The sequence below is a fragment of the Tenrec ecaudatus genome, chromosome X, assembly GCF_050624435.1.
Source record: "Tenrec ecaudatus isolate mTenEca1 chromosome X, mTenEca1.hap1, whole genome shotgun sequence".
Taxonomy (NCBI): Eukaryota; Metazoa; Chordata; class Mammalia; order Afrosoricida; family Tenrecidae; genus Tenrec; species Tenrec ecaudatus.
Window position 1 is genome coordinate 166,406,944 of NC_134548.1, and position 17,522 is coordinate 166,424,465.

General features: G+C 49.7%; 1 protein-coding gene across 1 annotated transcript; it reads left to right on the top strand.

Moving 5' to 3' along the window:
- The first annotated feature begins 12,689 nt into the window (after positions 1-12,689).
- Positions 12,690-14,020, top strand: PNMA3 (PNMA family member 3). Its single transcript, XM_075539571.1, is given in 7 exon segments — positions 12,690-12,840; positions 12,843-12,934; positions 12,937-13,027; positions 13,030-13,305; positions 13,308-13,501; positions 13,504-13,835; positions 13,837-14,020. Coding segments are annotated over 7 exon segments (1,320 nt in total).
- Positions 14,021-17,522: the final 3,502 nt, after the last annotated feature.

Genomic DNA, 17,522 nt, shown 5'->3' on the forward strand with positions numbered 1-17,522 from the left:
GCAGTCTCCTGCTCCAGCAGCGCCCATTCCGTCCCCCAAGCCAACCCCCCTCCCATGGCACCTCCACAGTCTACAAGAGACTCGGTCCCTGTTACCTCGTCCTCAGAGGGAGCACACACCTTTGTTCAAGGACTGAATCTTCTATCTTCTTATGACTAGCTCCCCCAACCCCCACAAGGCAAGATACATGCAAGCTCTTTTTGTAGGCCCTCAATCCCTGAGGGCCCCTGTCAGGTTGTCTCATGAAATATCTGGCCACACTCTACCTTGGTGGTTTCACCTCAACAGGCTGCAAGTCTGAAAGTCCCCAACGGGAGCCCCAAAGCATGCGACTTTGCCCTTTCTGCTGCCGTGTCCCCTCCAGGAGGGCGGCAAGCAGCACCAGCCACATTGCCACAGGGTGTGAGCTGAGGCCACCCTCTTCCCAGTAGGCTCCAGGGACCATCTTGCTGCTTCTTATCTCCTCAACCCTGAAGAGTTAGAGGTTCTGATCCCCAGAAGGGGTGCAGTGCATCAGGATTCGCTGCCCCATCACAGCACACTAAGCAGGATGGCGGTGTCCTGGCCCTGCCAGGGTCCCTTGTACCCCAAGACCCACCAACAGGAAGAGTCCCTGACTTTTAAGGACTTGCTGTAACTGGGCAGTCACAGCACCCCTGAGCCGAGAAGGGGTGTGAGCTGAGTGTGGAGGAGACATCCCAAGAACCCACTGCAACTGGTCACTGTGATGCACCCCCAAATGTTCCTTTTCTAGGTTCCCCCGCAGAGGCCATAGAGGAACTGCTCCCCAAACACACACACAGTGATAGACCAGAGTAGCACAGTGCAGGCCTGTACCAGTAAGGGCTGTCATGCTGTTTCCATCTCCCTGAGAGAAAGCCCATCAAGGGGGACTGCGTTGGGACCCAGTGGCACCGCTGTGGGGGCTCTTCCTCTGCCCTCTGCGTCCCCCCTGTCACATTCCCATCTCTGCTGGCTTCCTCTCCGACTGACACACTCGGTTTGCTGGCAGAAAGGACCCCTCATTTCTCCTCCCTTGTGGGAGGGTTGTCGTGAGGTGTCTTCTAGTTGACTTGGACTCTCAGTGGCTGCCTGGTCCTGCACCATCTCACAACGGCTCTGTCTGAGCTCAGTGTGGCAGGCACTGGGCCAGTCCATCTCCTGCAAAGCCTTCGTCCTTTCTCCTGACCTGCTCCTCTCCCGGCATGATGCCCTCCTCCAAGGACTAGTCTCTCCTGTCGCAAAGTCTCCCCAGCCTCACGTCTAAGGCTACTCCTGACTGCATTTAAGACAGATTTGTTCATTCCTCTGGCAGCCCATCGTACTTTCGGTAGCCACCACCGACCCCATAACAGAAATACATCAGTTCCTCTGCTCAGTGTCCAGCGCTCATGTGTATAGGGTGGCGGGAGGGGGGAGGAGGGAGCCTTTTATCTCAGGGGCAGTGGTCTGAGACCGGAGGCAATGCGGGCCCTTAGCAACTTTTGCCTTGAGGTTACTGGTGCCCTGGTGGCTCATTGGTGAAAGCACTCGGCTGCTCACCCAAAGGGTTCTGCTTCAAAGACCCCACTGGCTCCTCAGGAGAACTATGAGACAGCCTGTTTCTGTACAGATGTACAGTCTGAAAACCTGTGGTGCGGTTCTACTCTGCCCTATTGCATTGCTATGAGGCAGAATCCAACTCGACAGCAGTGGGCTTAATCTAGGTTTGGGTTTGGCTTTGGATTTAGGCTAAAGTCGGGTGGAAATGTGCTAACCCCATTAAACGCCCTGTTACACACAACATTCTGCTCAGTCATGTATCCTTGGTGGCTCTGTGGATTAATCACTAGTCTGCTTGAACTACAAGGTCGAGTGTTCAAACCCACCAGCCTCTCCTCAGAAGGAGGAGGCAGTGGCCTGCTCCTGTCAAGGCTGACAGTCTCCATCAGGTTGTCCTACTGCCACCGCCACCGCCGGGTCCTAGCAGCTCAAGCAGTGGGCAGAACAGCAGCAGCCAGGCAACTCAGCTTCCAGAAAGCACACGGTGTCCCAGTGCTCCAGTGCCCCTGAGGTCACTGACCAAGAACTAGAGGAATCACCTGCCGAAGATGGAGAGACCAGACGCGAGGGGAGTCCAGCCTCTGATGGAGCAGGAGACGAAGAAGCCAAGTCTGGTTCAGGTTCATCTACCATGTCCTATCAGTGGGCCCTGAACAATACGGAGGAAATTTTTTTATCAACTATTTTATAAATGCGACAGTTTTTAATGACTCTAGAAACGTTTTTAAAAAGGAAGAAACCCCACTTCATCCCATTAATTTTTAAAATGTAAATGCTCTCTTTTTAAAGATGTGAAATCATTTACTGGTTGGTGGCATGTTGGTTTTGCTGTTGTTGTTCGTACAACCAGACAAAAGTGGGATGTGGAATTGTGGGAAGAATTGACTGTCTTGGGTGTCAACATAACATTCCTTGGGATGAATGGCTATTTTGGAGTCACTGTCATGCATTTGTATGACTTGAACATTTTAAAATTTTGTTGCCATGTTTTTTAATTTTATAACATTATCTTAAAATATTTTATTTCCCAATTTTAAATGATTAATGTTGTAATATTATAATATTATATATTTCTAATACAGATTCAAATTCAGAATTCACTTCAGTACCATTTATATTGGCATAAGATGAATAACTTTTAAATAGATCAGAAGACTCAGTATCATTAAGATGTCATTTTATCAAATTTATGTATATATTCAATGCCAGAATATCCTAGCATTCCAACAAGGTCAGAATTCCAACAAGGTATTTTGTAGAAATTCACCATCAGATTCTAAAATTCCATAGCACTGTAATGGACCTATTGTATCCCAAATAACTTGGTTTGAAGGTCACATTTATTTGACTTCAGGTTAAGTCTATTTATAATAAAGCTACAGTAATCATGACAGTGCAGGATTGGTGTCAAGAGAAGCAAACAGAACAACGGAATGGAGCGTTCAGTTATAGATCATACAATGCTTATGAAAAATCGAGTTTTACAAAATTGCAAAGACAATTCAGTTTGTGGAGGTGGCAATAGGGGAGGGAGAGAAGCATCGTCATTAATAAGTGTTACTAAAACAAGTCGATGTCTATCTTCACATCTCACATTAGTTAACTCAAAATGGCTCATAGATCTAAAACCCTAAAACTATAAAAAATTCTAAAGGGCCATATAAAATAGAATATTTAGGTCTTTGTATTAGTTTTTTTTAGTTATGGTATAAGACCAAAAAATCATAGCATTATGAATGAGGGGGAGTGGGGACCCAGGGCCCATCTGTGGGCAATTGGACATCCCCTTGCAGAAGGGTCGCGGGAGTTGACGAGCCAGTCAGGGTGCAGTGTAGCAACAATGAAACATACAATTTTCCTCTAGTTCTTGAATGCTTCCCTCCATCGCCCCCCATCATTATCCCAATTCTACCTTAAAAATCCAGCTGGACTGGAGGATGTGCCCTGGTACAGGTGGGAACTGGGAACACAGGGAATCCAGGACAGATGAACCCTTCAGGATCACTGGTGAGAGTGGCGATACCAGGAGGGTGAAGGGAAGGTGAGGGAGAAAGGGGGAACAGATTACAAGGATCTACACATAACCTCCTCCCTGGGTGACAGACAGCGGAGAAGTGGGTGAGGAGAGACATTGGATGGTGTAAGATATGACAAAATAACAAAATAATTTATACATTATCAAGGGTTCATGGGGGAGGAGGGGAAAGGAGGAGTAATACCAAGGGTTCGAGTATAAAGCAAATGTTTTGAGAATGATGAGAGCAACACATGTACAAATGTGCTTGACATAATGGATGTATGTGTGGATTGTGATAATAGTTGTACAAACCCCCAATAAAATGATTTAATTATTTTTAAAACTTAAGTATCCGTGTTGTTTTTTAAAGTAGAATTGTGTCTGAAATCCATGCTGTCATTCTGGTTTTCTTGTCCGAACTGTGTGCATTCCTCACCAGCCTGTGAGATCATAAGGTGTCGATGGGATCAGGTATCAGGCATCAGACTCCAAACAAAACAAAATCATATCGATGTGAGTGAGGGGGGGGCAGAGTGGAGACCCAAAGCCATCAGTAGTCAGTTGGACACCCCCTGTCTGAAGGGCCACAAGGAAGAGACTAGTCAGTCAGGGTGCAGTATAGCACTGACGAAACACACAACCTTCCTCTAGTTCCTTAATGCTTCCTCCCCCACACCTTGACTATCATGACCCTAAGTCTAACTTACAAATCTGTCTCAACCAGAGCATATACACTGGTACAGATAAGAGCTCACAACACAGGGAATTCAGGACAGAGAACCCCCTCAGGACCAATAATGAGAGTAGCGATACCAGGAGGGGAAGGAGAAATTACGGGGAGAAAGGGGGACTGTTCACAATGATCAACAAATAATCCCCTCCCAGGGGGATGAATGACAGAAAAGTGGGTGAAGGAGACATTGGTCTGTGTAAGACATGAAAAAATAATTTATAAATTAGCAAGGGTTCATGGGAGAGGGAGGTTGGAGTAGGGAGGGAGGGGAATGAGGAGCTGATGACAAGGGCTCAAGCAGAAAGAAAATGTTTTGAAAAGGATGATGGCAACCTGTGTACAGATGTGCTTGCCACAATGGATATATGTATGGGTTGTGATAAGAGATGTAAGAGTCCCCTATTTTTTTAAAGTACTGTGTGCATTCTCTCACACCTTTGGTCGCGGTAGTCCGGTTTTCCTGATAATTTGCTATGTGCTATGAAGGGTCGAACATTTGAGTGTGTGCTGTATGTGACATTAAATGGTGAATTAGTGGGACTTAAGATATGACAGCTTGTCAGCATTTGAACATGATGATCCCTGATAATCTCTTTTAAAAATTGTCTCCAAATTTAAAGCTGGAAAGTCACTGGAGTTTAGAAATGAATTGGATTGACATGCCATTTTATGATTTGGGTATGAGCATTAAGAATTGGGTGAAAATGATGTAAGATACAAAAATAGTAATCTATAACTTATTGAGGGTTCATTAGGGAGGGTGGAAAATGAAGATCTGATACTAAGGGCCAATAGAAAGTAACTGTCTTGAAAAGAATGATAGCAACACATGTACAAATATGCCTTATACAATTGATGTATGTATTGTAATAAGCATTGTAAGATCTTTCAATAAAATGAATTTTTAAAAATTGCCTCCAAATTTAAAACTGAAAAGTCACTAGAGTTTATAAATGATTTGGATCGACATGCTATTTTAGGATTTGGCTAAGAGAATTAAGAATTGGGTGCAAATGATGTAAGATGTGAAAATAATAATCTATAACTTATCAAGGATTCATTAGGGAGGGGTGGGGGAGGGAGGGAGGGGGGGGAATGATGAGCTGATACCAAGGGCCCAAGTAGAAAGAAAATGCTTTGAAAATGATGATGGCAGCATGTATACAAATGTGCTTGACACAATGGATGATTGTGTGGATTGTGATAAGAGATGTAAGAGCCCCCAATGAAAGTATTTAATTAAAAAGATAGAATTGGGTGCAAAGTGTTCATAATGTCTCTATACCGATCTCAAGACAACCAATAAAATGCCAGTTACAAAAGAGAGAGAGAAAATAAAGAAGGCTGACAGTCTCTGTGTTTGCTGCCAGAGGGGTTCTGGGTGATGGCATAGTTTGAGAAGGGAGAGTGTTACCTGAGGTGGACCTAAATCAGGTAAGAGGAGGGGATATCAGACGAGGCCAAGTAGAGACAAAGGGCCTGAAGTTGGAATGAACTTGGCCGTAAACCTCAGCCTTCCAGAACCAACTCCTCAACCACCCCACTCTCTGTGCAGTCACTCCCTTCTCTGCACACTCTCCGTGGGCCTCATCCTTCCACATGTTGGGGCCATGAAGCTGGGATCGCTGGACTTGCTCTGCAAAAACCTTAGGCCAACACAAGGGCTGTTGTCACACTTGAAGGGGCGTCCCTGGGTCCTTTCCTATAGTAGTATTGCCGTGCCATCCAGTCCATTCGGATTCACAAATCCTATCCAGGGTTTCCAAGACCATCAGTCTTCACAGGAGCAGACAGCCTCTTTTTCCTCCCTCGGGATGGGGGCGGGGTTGGAACTCCAGACTTCGCAGTTAAGAGCCTAATGCTGCCAGTATGCCTTTTATACCTTTTAGCAGAAGTCAACTTAATAAAATCATGACTCCTTGACACACTTCTCCTCATCCCTGCCACTGCCATCTGAGTCTGAATTGTGACCCTCTGCCTTCTATCCCTGCGACAGGGTCCTGACGGGGTCTCTCATGGTTTGGTGGGTCCCTTTTCACTTAACTTTATCAGGATTTTAAATTGTGAGTGAAGTGAAGGCTTTATTGGACAAATCCTCAATCTCACACTCAACAATTCAGACGTATTTTGGTTCAAATCCTTGTGTCCCACCCCTCCTCCCACTTCCTTCCTCTGCTTCCTGCTTCCATTCGGCCTCCTTCCCAACTCTCTGGACTTGGTCCGTGGGTCAGTGCTGCTCTTCCCAGCTGAAGTGGTTGATTCTTCTAAAACAGGGGTGAGTGCAGTTCCAGATTTGAAGGATAAGGGTCAGAGTCTCTCCAAGCCTGTCATTAAGCCTGATTTCCCTTATGACAAATGAATTATTTAAAAGTAACTGAGCATGTGTTACATCCCTGCTTACAATTCCTCGCTTGTTTCATTTTATTTGTTGGACTGAAATGAGTGGTTGGGATAAATGTCAATGAGTTCTTAGAAATAAATGCATTTAAAATCATCTTTGAAGAGCAGTGGCAGCCACAGCAGGTGGAAGGTACCACCCATCCAGCTGGCCATAGGCGCCTGCTCTACCATTTCCTACCAGTAGAGGGCCACCTCTTCGCTATACAGTATACAGCTGACTTGTATATATTGTATCGCACTTAACGTTTGTGCTCTTCGAAGGTACTGCCCCTCCTTAAAAAAAACTATCCTAGTTTGAAGCATGTCTATAAATTCTATCTTTCCAACAACATGTGCTCATTTTATGTCTGTGTATCACACTTCGAACATTCTTGCAATACTTCCGACTTGTTACATCTATGGCATATTTCACAGATGACAGTGTAGTGTAAACTGGACTTTTATATGCACCAGAACCCCCCTCCCCAAAATAAATAAACAAGTTCACCTAATTTTCATTATTACATTATTTGCTTTATTTTCATTATTGCACTATTTGTAACCTTTGGGATGAGTCTGTAAAATCTCTGAGGGATGCCAGTGCTGAATTATGATGATACTTAACTCCCAGGCATCATATTATTTCATATCCACAATAATGCCAATAGTTGTGCTTCTTAACTCCCTTGTTTCCGAAGTGGAGTGAGTAGATAGCTATGAAGTCAATGAAGTCAAAGTCACTTCGTGAAAAGTGGTGCAGCTGGAATTAAGTCTCAGAGACAAAGACAGAGAGGACTGGGTGTGGTGTGTGTCCTCTGCTCCCATCTCTGTCACGCTCTCTCTCTATTTTCACACTAGAGAAGGCACATGATGCAGAGCTTTCTAAGTCCAAGAGAAAGTCAAAACTATGTACTCCTTCACCTCTTTCTTCTTCCCTCCTCAAAGGTGTTCTGTGAGCAGCCTTCCAGAAATCTCTATTCATTTGACATGCTTACGTGTCATGATTGTTTGGAATGTGATCGTATGTATAATAAAACGCATAACAGACGTTTACAGAATGACCTTGTCATTGGAACCTCACAAAGTCGATAAATAGTGTATGTGAAAAATTCAAAGTCACCTCTCACCCCTTCCTAAACTTCACTCTTCAAATGTATATCCTGTTAACAGTTGAGTTTGAATATGTTTAAACCGGAGACAATATTACACACATGGATGAGGACAGTAGGAAGTTACACACCACACACTTGTCACATGCACATTCAGGGGAAGACAAGACAGAGAAAGAGCTGAAGATGTTGACCTTGAAGGTTGCAATGACCTAGCCATTCCCCCAGGGACATGGACAGACACTCGAAGCTAGAAGAGGCAAGAATGGACTCTCCCTTAAAGGGTGTGGCCTTGTCGCCTTGGCTTCAGTCCAGGAAGACTGATTTTGGACATCTGGGGTCCAAAACTGTAAGGACATACTTGTCAGTACTTTGTGACAATGGCAATAGGGGCTGATACAGGATTGAATGGACTTCCTCAGGTGGGAGACACAATGAATATACAGGCGCCGAAAGTCGGTTCATCCACAAGGTAATTGCTGGCCTGCTTCACCCACAGGCTCCAAGAAGAGAGCCCTGGGATCTTGGAATGGACAGATTGACTCTGGGGTTTCCCTGTGACTGGAGAATGCAAAGAGAAATAGAAGGGGAAGTTGAGGGCTCACCTTAGATCAAGTCTTCCACCCCTAGGAGTGGCATATGAGCTAAACAAATGCAGAGGACAGTGCTGCTGGCCACTAGGCTTTTAAAGGGAGAATTCCAGGGGGGAGGTTTGGTTAGAGGTCAATGATTTGAGGGATCGAATGAATGAGCTCTTAAGTAAAGCTGCATTGACAGTCTTTTTAAAAAATTATTTTACATAAATTAACCCCTGTATTTCAAGCCAGAGAGGTTTCAGGTAGCGGAGCTTCTCCTGGTCTTGCCGGTCCTTCAGTGTCCTGATGGCGGATTCTGCTGTGAGCGCAGAGGGAACCACAGTGCCATGTCCCCCCCAGAGCGTGTCTCTTCATGTTGGCTTTGCCGCAGAAGGAGCGAGGGTACTTGGCATGTTGGCCGATTTCAATTTTTGTCACCATTTTCCTGAGGGAGGCACCATAATGGATTCCATATTTGCCCACGATCCTGACCTTCTTGGTGCATTTGGCCATCTCACCGCAAACTAGTTCCAAGCCAGAGAGCACACTGGCAGTTTTTCATGTCTTAGCCTGGGTAGTATGTATAGAAAAATTGGGTGCATTTTTGGAGAATATCATTTTTGAATTGATCATTTTCTTGGGAATTCTTACAGATATGATAAAAATCCATAATTCAGTTAGATCAAACATAATTTTACAATGGCTACACCATCAGTTTCCAAACATTTTTCTTTTTTCTTGAACTCTGATATCAGCTCTCCTTTACTCCCTCCCCCAATCCTACCCCCCAGGAACCCTTATTATTACGTTACATATTATTATTATTTGCCATATATCACGCCATCCAATGTATCCTTTCACCTGCAGTTCTGTTATTCATTCCCCTTAAATAGGGTTATACAGTCATCATTGCTATCGATTACCCCTCTCCCCATTCTCTTCCCATACCCTCAGGGGATCATTACTTCTGTTACTGTTTCTGAAGGGTTCTCTATCTTGGCTTTCATGCATCAAACAATCTGAATTATACAAATGAACATACACCGATCTAACAAGATTCATGGGGCAAAACTAAGACCATAATAGTAAGAGGAGGAAATATTAAGAACTAGAGGATAGTTATGTGTTTCATCAGTGCTTATACCACACCCTGGATTTATAATCCCTTCCGTGTGGCCCTGCTGTGAGGGACTGTCCAATTAGCTTACAAATGGGTTTTGGGTCTCCACTTTGTTCAAGCTCCGAGTCAATTTGATTGCTTGTTTTAGAACTTCTGATACCTATCCCTGTTGACACCTCATAATCACACAGGCTGGTGTGCTGCTTCCATGTGGACTTTGTTGCTTTCCAGCTAGATGTCCGCCTGTTTAACTTCAAGCTTTCAGACACCAGACGAGTCTTAAAGGCTTGAAGAGAATATAGTTTTTGAATGTTAGATTTTGCAGTATATATTTAAGGGGGCTAAAAATTTTTGGAAATGAACTTTCCCAACCCCCCTCATATTTTAAAGCACAGGTACTCTTTGATATAAAACATATCCAAATTACAATATCTTTTTTATCTGTGTTATCACTAGTAATGTGTACTGTGTACCATAATACCGTGCGTCCTTTGCTGACATTGCCAACTCTCAAAGACAAATGAAGCACAGATTTAGAAATGTATTGTTAATAAAAGACAATCATCATGAACACCGAAAGCAACAAACCAAACCCCAGGTAGTTGTTCCAGTTCTGCTGTGTCAGATGTAACACATGACAGAGTTATCGGAATGGTACCTTGAAATTTGGGGACTACAGATATTCCTTGATTTATGAAGGCTCCCGTGGTGCCACTTTGCTTTTCCAAAAGACGTATCTGGAGCAGATTTACCATCCACAAAAAAAGGCAAAAAGGGAGCATGGAAGCTAGCAGCTCAGTGTTTGCCAACAAGCCCCCTCAGCACCTCTCACGCCATGCTCTTTCCTTTTCCCCTGGGAGCCCAGAATGCCCCCAGGGAACATTTGAGAGAGAGATTCTGAGTAACCTCTCCGCTGTTTGTAAGGAAAAGGGTGGACATGTCATTTCCCTACATGATGGTGAGCAATGAACTGCAAATATTTTGAGCACATAGGCCAAACATTGTTATACTGTTTTTATAAACCACTCTCTGGTGCTGAGCCCTGGTGGCGTCGTGGTTATGCGTTGAGCTGCTAACTGCAAGGTCAGCAGTCTGAAGCCACCAGGGAGACGGAGTTTTCATGTCCCATAAAGACTTACAGTCTCAGAAACCCACAGGGGCAGTTCTAAAGGGTCACTGTGAGTTGGAATCAACTCAATGTTGCGTTTATCCACTACTGAACAATATGTTATATACATGAAAATGCATAAAAAATAAAAATGAAACAAGATGGAAAAACTAGTCAAACTACATAAGTGAGAATAAACAATGTTAAGGTTAATTGTTGCCAGGTCTGAAGTTCCCCTCAGAAAGAACACTCAATCAAACCCACAGCAACCCTGTAGGACTGGATGGGACTGCCCCTTAGGGTGTCTACGGCTGTCAATCTTTGTAGAAGCAGACTCAGCTCTAGGTTCACGTTCAATCTGCTCCCTCGCTGATGAGCGTGGGGTCCATTCCAGTGACAGGGAGTGGACTGCGAAGGGGGATGCATGTTGATGTGGCTACCAGTTTGAACTTGTGTACCACCTTGGACACATCCTTCAATGTCCCTGAGCCTCATGTGGTTTACCAGGTTGCCAAGAACCCGGCTCTCCCAGGGGCCGGTAAGGATTACATTACCAGCAACTCTTATGAAACCTCTGAAAGGGTGGAGGGGGCGGGGAGGATTATACGTCTGACCCAGGGACAAGTCCAAGGGCCCATTGGTTCATGTCCCTGAAGAGGGTGGGTAGGCAAGTGGAACTCTGGTCACTGCAGGTCAGGGGGCAAGGAATCCCTGACGACAGTCCCAAACTATCGCTCAGCACAATGTGATTGTTGAGATCTGTAGGTTCTCACCTGACATCTCCCCAACTCCATCCATGTGTGGCTGGCACAGAGCAGGAGCTCTGCCAAACTAGGTGAGCTGGCAGGAGCACTCAGAACATCAGATCTTCAGTCTGAAGGGCACCCACTCTCTCTGCTTGCGCTTCTGTATGGGACCCAAACGGACACAGCAGAACCTAAGGGGTGGGGTGACAATGAGAGACCTAGTCTCCTAGATGCTGGCCCTGCAGCTCACTGGGAAGGATTGCCAATCAAGCCCACAGTGACCTGATAGAACAGGGCTGCCCTGCCCTTTAGGGTGTCCAAGGCCGTAATTTACAGAACTAGACAGCCACATCTTCTTGAAAAGCAGTTGGTGGGTTCAAACCATGACCTTCCCATTTAGTAACCATGTGTCTAACCCACTGCAATGATATTGAAAGGACTAGCCAAAGCAGGGCACTTGGTCACCCTTCTTGGGTTTGGTCACTGACCTCTGGTAGCCTCGGATGTAGGAGAGAATTGCTTTGGCTGTGGCCATGCAGACCCAAGTCTGCTGCCCAAATGGCCCAGGGGGCTACCCTGGTCAGTCCCTAATTGTGTGTGTTTGTGTGTACATGTTTGACAGCTAGAGCCCTTACCCAGGCCGGGGTAGAGGTGGGTCCATAGCATCCCACCTGAGCCAGGTGCCCCTTGCAGAGCGAAAGGAGCATATGTGGAATACGAAGAAGCAGGGAAGGGCAAAAGCAGAAACTTCAGAACCCACAAATTCCGCCATACCCACAGCCCAGAGCACATTTGGAGAAGCCCTCTGGGGCCCAAGTCCCTCTCGAGGAGGTACATGTGACTTCACATGCAGTCTAGGGTGCCCGCAGCAGCTGCAGCAACAGCCAAGCCTGCGTGACCTGCATGCACCAATGGTCCAGCAGTCTCCCGGGAGATGCGGGGGATCTGAGCTGTGAGTTGCTGCCAAGCCGCCTCTTCGCCCCCTGCCCCTGGGAGTCCACACTGCCGAGGAGAAGGCGAGTGGGCACACGTGGGCCATGTGCCATGCTGCAGGCTGGCCAGTCCGGAGAGGGGCACAGGGTGGACGGAGTCACTGAAGTGCAAGTGCGGGAGCCCAGGCAGCCCCAGCTCCACAGGGCAGCTCCATAGAGAAGGCAGCGGCCCAAAGGATAAGGTAGGGAGGGGGAGGCATAGGGGCGCTCAGGCCTGGGTGGAGGGGTGCATGGGGATGGAGGATGGGGCTGAACTGACCTGCTGTGGTGTGGAACCATGGCCCTGGGGGCCACAGAGATGAAGTGCCTCCCCCTCCCACCCCCACCCCCTGCCGTGCGCTGCTCACCCTAGGCAGATCTTCAGAGCCATGCCAGTGGCCCTGCTGCAAGATTGGTGCGGGGGGCGGGGGGGGGCGCACCTGGCCCTCCAGGGGGCCATGCTGGTCCTGCGGATCCCGGAGGACTGTGGCCAGGAGGAACTGGAGACTCTGCAGGTGGCGCTCAGGCCCCTGGGCAAGTACTGCTTCGCAGGGAAGAGAATGCGCAGGCGGTCCTCCTGGAGTTGGAGCGACACACCGACTATGCGCTGGCCCCCAGGGAGATCCCGGCCAAGACGGGGGGGGGGGGTCCTGGGAAGTAATCGTCAAGCCCCGCAACACCGACGGTGAATTTTTCAGCCAGCTGAAGCACTTCCTGGAAGAGGAGAGGTGGCCAACATGAACCAGGTGCTGGGATCCCACCCCATGTGCCCTGCCACAGGCCTTCCCATCTCCCCTGCCTTCTGGGTCTGGGCCCAGACCCTGGGGGCCGTGGTCCAGCCTTTGCTGGGGCAGATGCTGTACCGGGAGCTCCGAGTGTTCTCTGGACACATGGTATCCATGCCCGGGGCTCTGGCCTTTGAAGCCTGGCTGGAGCATACCACCCATGTGCTCCAGATGTGGCAGGTGTCTGAGGAGGAGAAGAGGCAAAGGCTGCTGGAATGCCTGTGGGACCCTGCGGTCTGCGAGCCAACAACCCAGCTGTCTCGGTGGCTGAGTGCCTGCAGGTGTTGCAGCAGGTGTTCCGGCCCATGGAGAGCCGCAAAGTCACCCAGGTGAAGTTTCACAAGGCTCGCCAGGAGTTCGGAGAGAAGGTGTCCGGCTTTGTGGTTCGTTTGGAGCCCCTGCTCCAAAAAGCTGTGGAGAAAAAAATGCCGTAGCCAGAAAGAATGTCAACCAGGCCCACCTGAAGCAGGTCTTGGGTGGCGCCACTCTCCCAGACAAGCTCTGAGAACGCCTGAGGCTGATGAAGTGGCACAGGAGGGCTACTGGGTTCTTGGTACTGGTCCAGCTCCTGCGAGAGGAGGAGGAATGTGAGGCTGCCATGGAGTGTGAGAGGCATGAGGAGCTGGTCCACCTTAGGGCCATCTCGCAAGGGAGGCCCACTCTAAGCTCCCAACACCACGGAGATGGAGGTCGAGATCGAGGGAGAGGCAGACTTCAGAGGAGCTGGGGTGGGGCAGTGTGGGCTGACTCTAGGCGCAGAGGAGCAGAGATGCCACACATTCTGCTATAGCTGTGGGGAAGACGGCCACCTCATGGCCCAGTGTACCAATCCCCAGAGCCTTGCCCTGGTCAAGCAGAAGAGAGAGGCCTCCCTGGAGTTGGGAAACAGGGACTGGGCTTGGGACCAGGGCCAGCCCAAGCCCAAACCCAAGTAGGTTCTGGAGACTACAATGATTCTCCCCACCACAGGCCGAGGAGACAAAGGAGACACTGAAAAGAGGGGGTAGGGGAGCCCAGGAAGAAAACACAGGGTGACAGCAGGGCTAGGGCCAGGCCCCTGGGCCAGTGTCAATTGGAAGAGACTCCCTTGAGCAGACCACAGTCAGGACACAGCAAAGGAGGAGGGGCCAGGATGCAGCTGAGGGCTTAGGACTAAGACTGGGCCCTTTCTCAAGGCCACCCCCTAATGCCCACCCCAAGAAAACTGAGGTGACCAGTGGCCCCCAGCCTACGGAAGATCAGGAGAAGTCTTCCTTGGGGCCACCAGATCCTGGAGTGAGGCCACCAGGAGCCAGGGCCAGGGAGGGAGATCAGTGCAGCCTGGAGGGAAGGCCCCATAGGGGGGATGGCAGAGTCAAGCCTGTCTTCAGTATGATCTGCACTGCCCTAGGGGAGCCCCAGGAGGGTAGCACGCGGGGTGCCCTGCGCCATGATGGAAACTGACACCTGGTCAGCAGCAAGGAGCACAAATATTGGAGAGGCCAGAGCCAGGCTTTGCTACACCTGAGCTCTGGTGGTCCCCAGGCCGGTGACTCCGAGTTGGCTTCTGGCCCTGGGAGCTTTGGGCAGGAGATGGAGGAAGAAGTTGGCCTTTGTTTCCCTGTTTCTGTTTGTTCAGGGCTACTGGAGGTTGGAGCAAAAGGTGAGAATCTGGGACTCGCCTGTCCAACCCACCATCCTCCCTATCTAGACCCCACCTGAGGTCACTGCCTGAGGCTGGGCAGCTGGTGGAAGAAGGTAGTCATCTCTAAGGGGGAAAAACTAGGGTCTCCCAAGTGGGGGGGCTACCTTCACCAGCCTTGGCTGCCCATGCTACTAAAGAGTCCTCTTGAGTCTCTGTAGTCCCAAACACTGAACCCCACACCACCACCGAGCCTGCAGGTTCAGCACACAGGGGACAGGGGGACAGCCTTTACGCTGAGGCTAACCAGCTCTGGTCCGCTAACCAGCTCTGGTCCACTGCATCAGGACCCCAGGCTCTGCTTTTCAAATATAGTTTCTGCCCAACTGCTACTTGTTGTCGTGTGTGTGTGTGTGTGTGTGCGCGCGCGCGCGTGTGTGTGTGCACCTATGGCCGCACCCCCACCGACCAGCAGCTCCTACCTCCTCAGAGAGCCTGGCTAAGGCCCTGAGGACAGTGGGCAGCACACAGACCAGGGAGTGGCCGCCCTCACCCCGAGAGCCACCGCTGGCCGGGAGGAAGGATGGACCCCGGGGCAAGGCAGCTGCGCGGAGACCCGCGGAGACTGTGCTTCAAGATTCACCAAAGCTGTGGTTGTGGCTCCGTTTCCTTCACGTGGTGCACTGTGCTCTGCTGTGTTTTCCAGAGTTCTTCCCTGCCCATCCCAGGGGCCCCTTGGGGACCCCAGGAGGAGCGAGGCAGCAGGAGCTCCTGGTGGAGTGACTTGCCCCGTCAGTTGTGATCCCTTCCCTTTGACATTTCCAGTTTGTGTTTTTCTTCAATAAATTGTTGAGTGTTGTTGCTGAATCTCAACTCTGCTATGGGACCCAAGGGAGGGGAAAGGAACTGCCAGGGTAGCAGGGGGACAGGGGCCTGTGTGAGGTCCAGGACAGGTGTATATTACCTGTAAGAAATTTCTAAGCAATTTGAATAGGGTTGGGAGGCCTATGACTCCCAGCTTGCTGAGTCCACAAGGTGGCCTTGAAGTGGACTGTCCTGTTGGAGTTGAGGAGGGTAGGACAAGGGAGTGGCAGAGAATGATGTCCTTTACCCACTTGGAAGCCTGGCAGTCACAGGCGCTGCATAGAGGGAGCAACCCTCACTGGGCCCCAGGCAGCCGTCCCACACTGCGTCCTCATCCTCGTCCTCGTCCCCGCTGGGAAGATGTGAAAGAACTCATTTGCAGGCCCTTCGCAGTGCGTGAATGAAAGAAGGAGAAAGGCCCCTGCGTGCTCTACTTCTAGGGCTTCCACGGTCGGGCTTTTTTTGTGGGGGGGGGGGACTTGGAGGGTTTCCTGTGACCAAGTGGGAGTCTACAGAGATTACCCCCCACCCAAGCTCACTGTCATCATATCAGTCCCCCCAAGCCCACGCTCATCAGTTCTTCCCCTACCCAAGCTCACAACTGCGGGGTCGATTCCAACTGAGAGTGACCATTGTCCTCAGAAACAGACCATCCGCCGAGTGAACTCTGGAAGGATGCTGGCATTGCAGAGGAGGGAGTCCCGCTTGCCGACCCTAGGGGAGATGAGGAGCCTCTCCGGAGGGGAAGGGGTTCTCGGAGCAGATTGCCTGCAGTGCCTGGGTCCCTTGGCAGAGATGCTGAGTGGAGAAAGTGGGGCTGTGGTGGTGTTTGGAGACCAGGAGAGCCTCTGGCCATGCCTCCAGCCTGCTCCCACATGAGCTGCCTCCCTCCTTTGGGGATACTGTGGGGCACCCGGCCTGAACTGCCTGTAGGCAATGGGGTGCACAGCGGGGTGGGGGCCTGGCACTTGATGCTGTGGGAAAGCTAGCGGCAGCCTGTGTGACCACAAGCCAAGCGGATAGGCTTGCACCAGCATCCTAGGGGTCAGCAGCCCAGCGCCAAACCCACAGTGCCACCAGGGCTTCCTGGGCACTTGAAAGATGGCACATCCGAATGCGATGTGAGGGTTAAGTGAGTGCAAACGGGATTTCCAAGACTCAGAGCTGAAAGAGACAGAGACAGCGACAGAGAGGACAGTGAGCTAGCTCTTCACATGTTTCATGCTGAATCCCAGTTGAAATTGTAGTATTTGGGGGAACGTTGGGGTCAATGAAACACACTGTTAAAATGAACCCCCACTCCCAGCTTTACTGGGCTTTCTATGTGGCCACTGTTGGAATGGTGGCGGTGGGTGCATCCAGGGGGCTTTGACTCTGGCGATGAGATGGGCCAGAGCCCAGCTGCCTCACAGTGTCGAAGACAGTAATCGCCAGGAAGCTGCATCGGGTGGGAGGAAGGCTTATCAAGAACTCTCGACAAGCAGCGGACGCAACGGTGCACAACGAGACCAAGGAGGAGCTGAAGCGGTCGCAGATGGAGATCAAGGACGTGCAGCCTTCAGGGTGGTTTTTGACTCAATGTCCAGAAGACCAAAGTCCCCCCAACCCCAAGAGAAGCTCGAGATAAATAAAGGGAGAGAGATGGCAGTTGCCAGGAACGTCCCCTTGCTTGGCTCCACAAGCCAGGCCCTCAGAAGGAAGCAGCAGTGGAGAGATCCGAGGACGGACTGCCTGCGTGGGGCACATCTGCTGCAGGAACCCTCTTTCAGGTGTGGAAGGGCAAGGGGGTCCCTTTTGCCAACAAGGAGCGCCTGAGGTGAGCCACGGTGTCTTCAGCTGCCCCCTGTGCAGCTGGGCGATGGCCCTGGACTGAGGAAGACCGGAGAAGAGTTGATGCCCCTGGAGAGGTTGACGGAGGGCCTCTGCCTTGCTGCCAGCACAATACGCAGAAC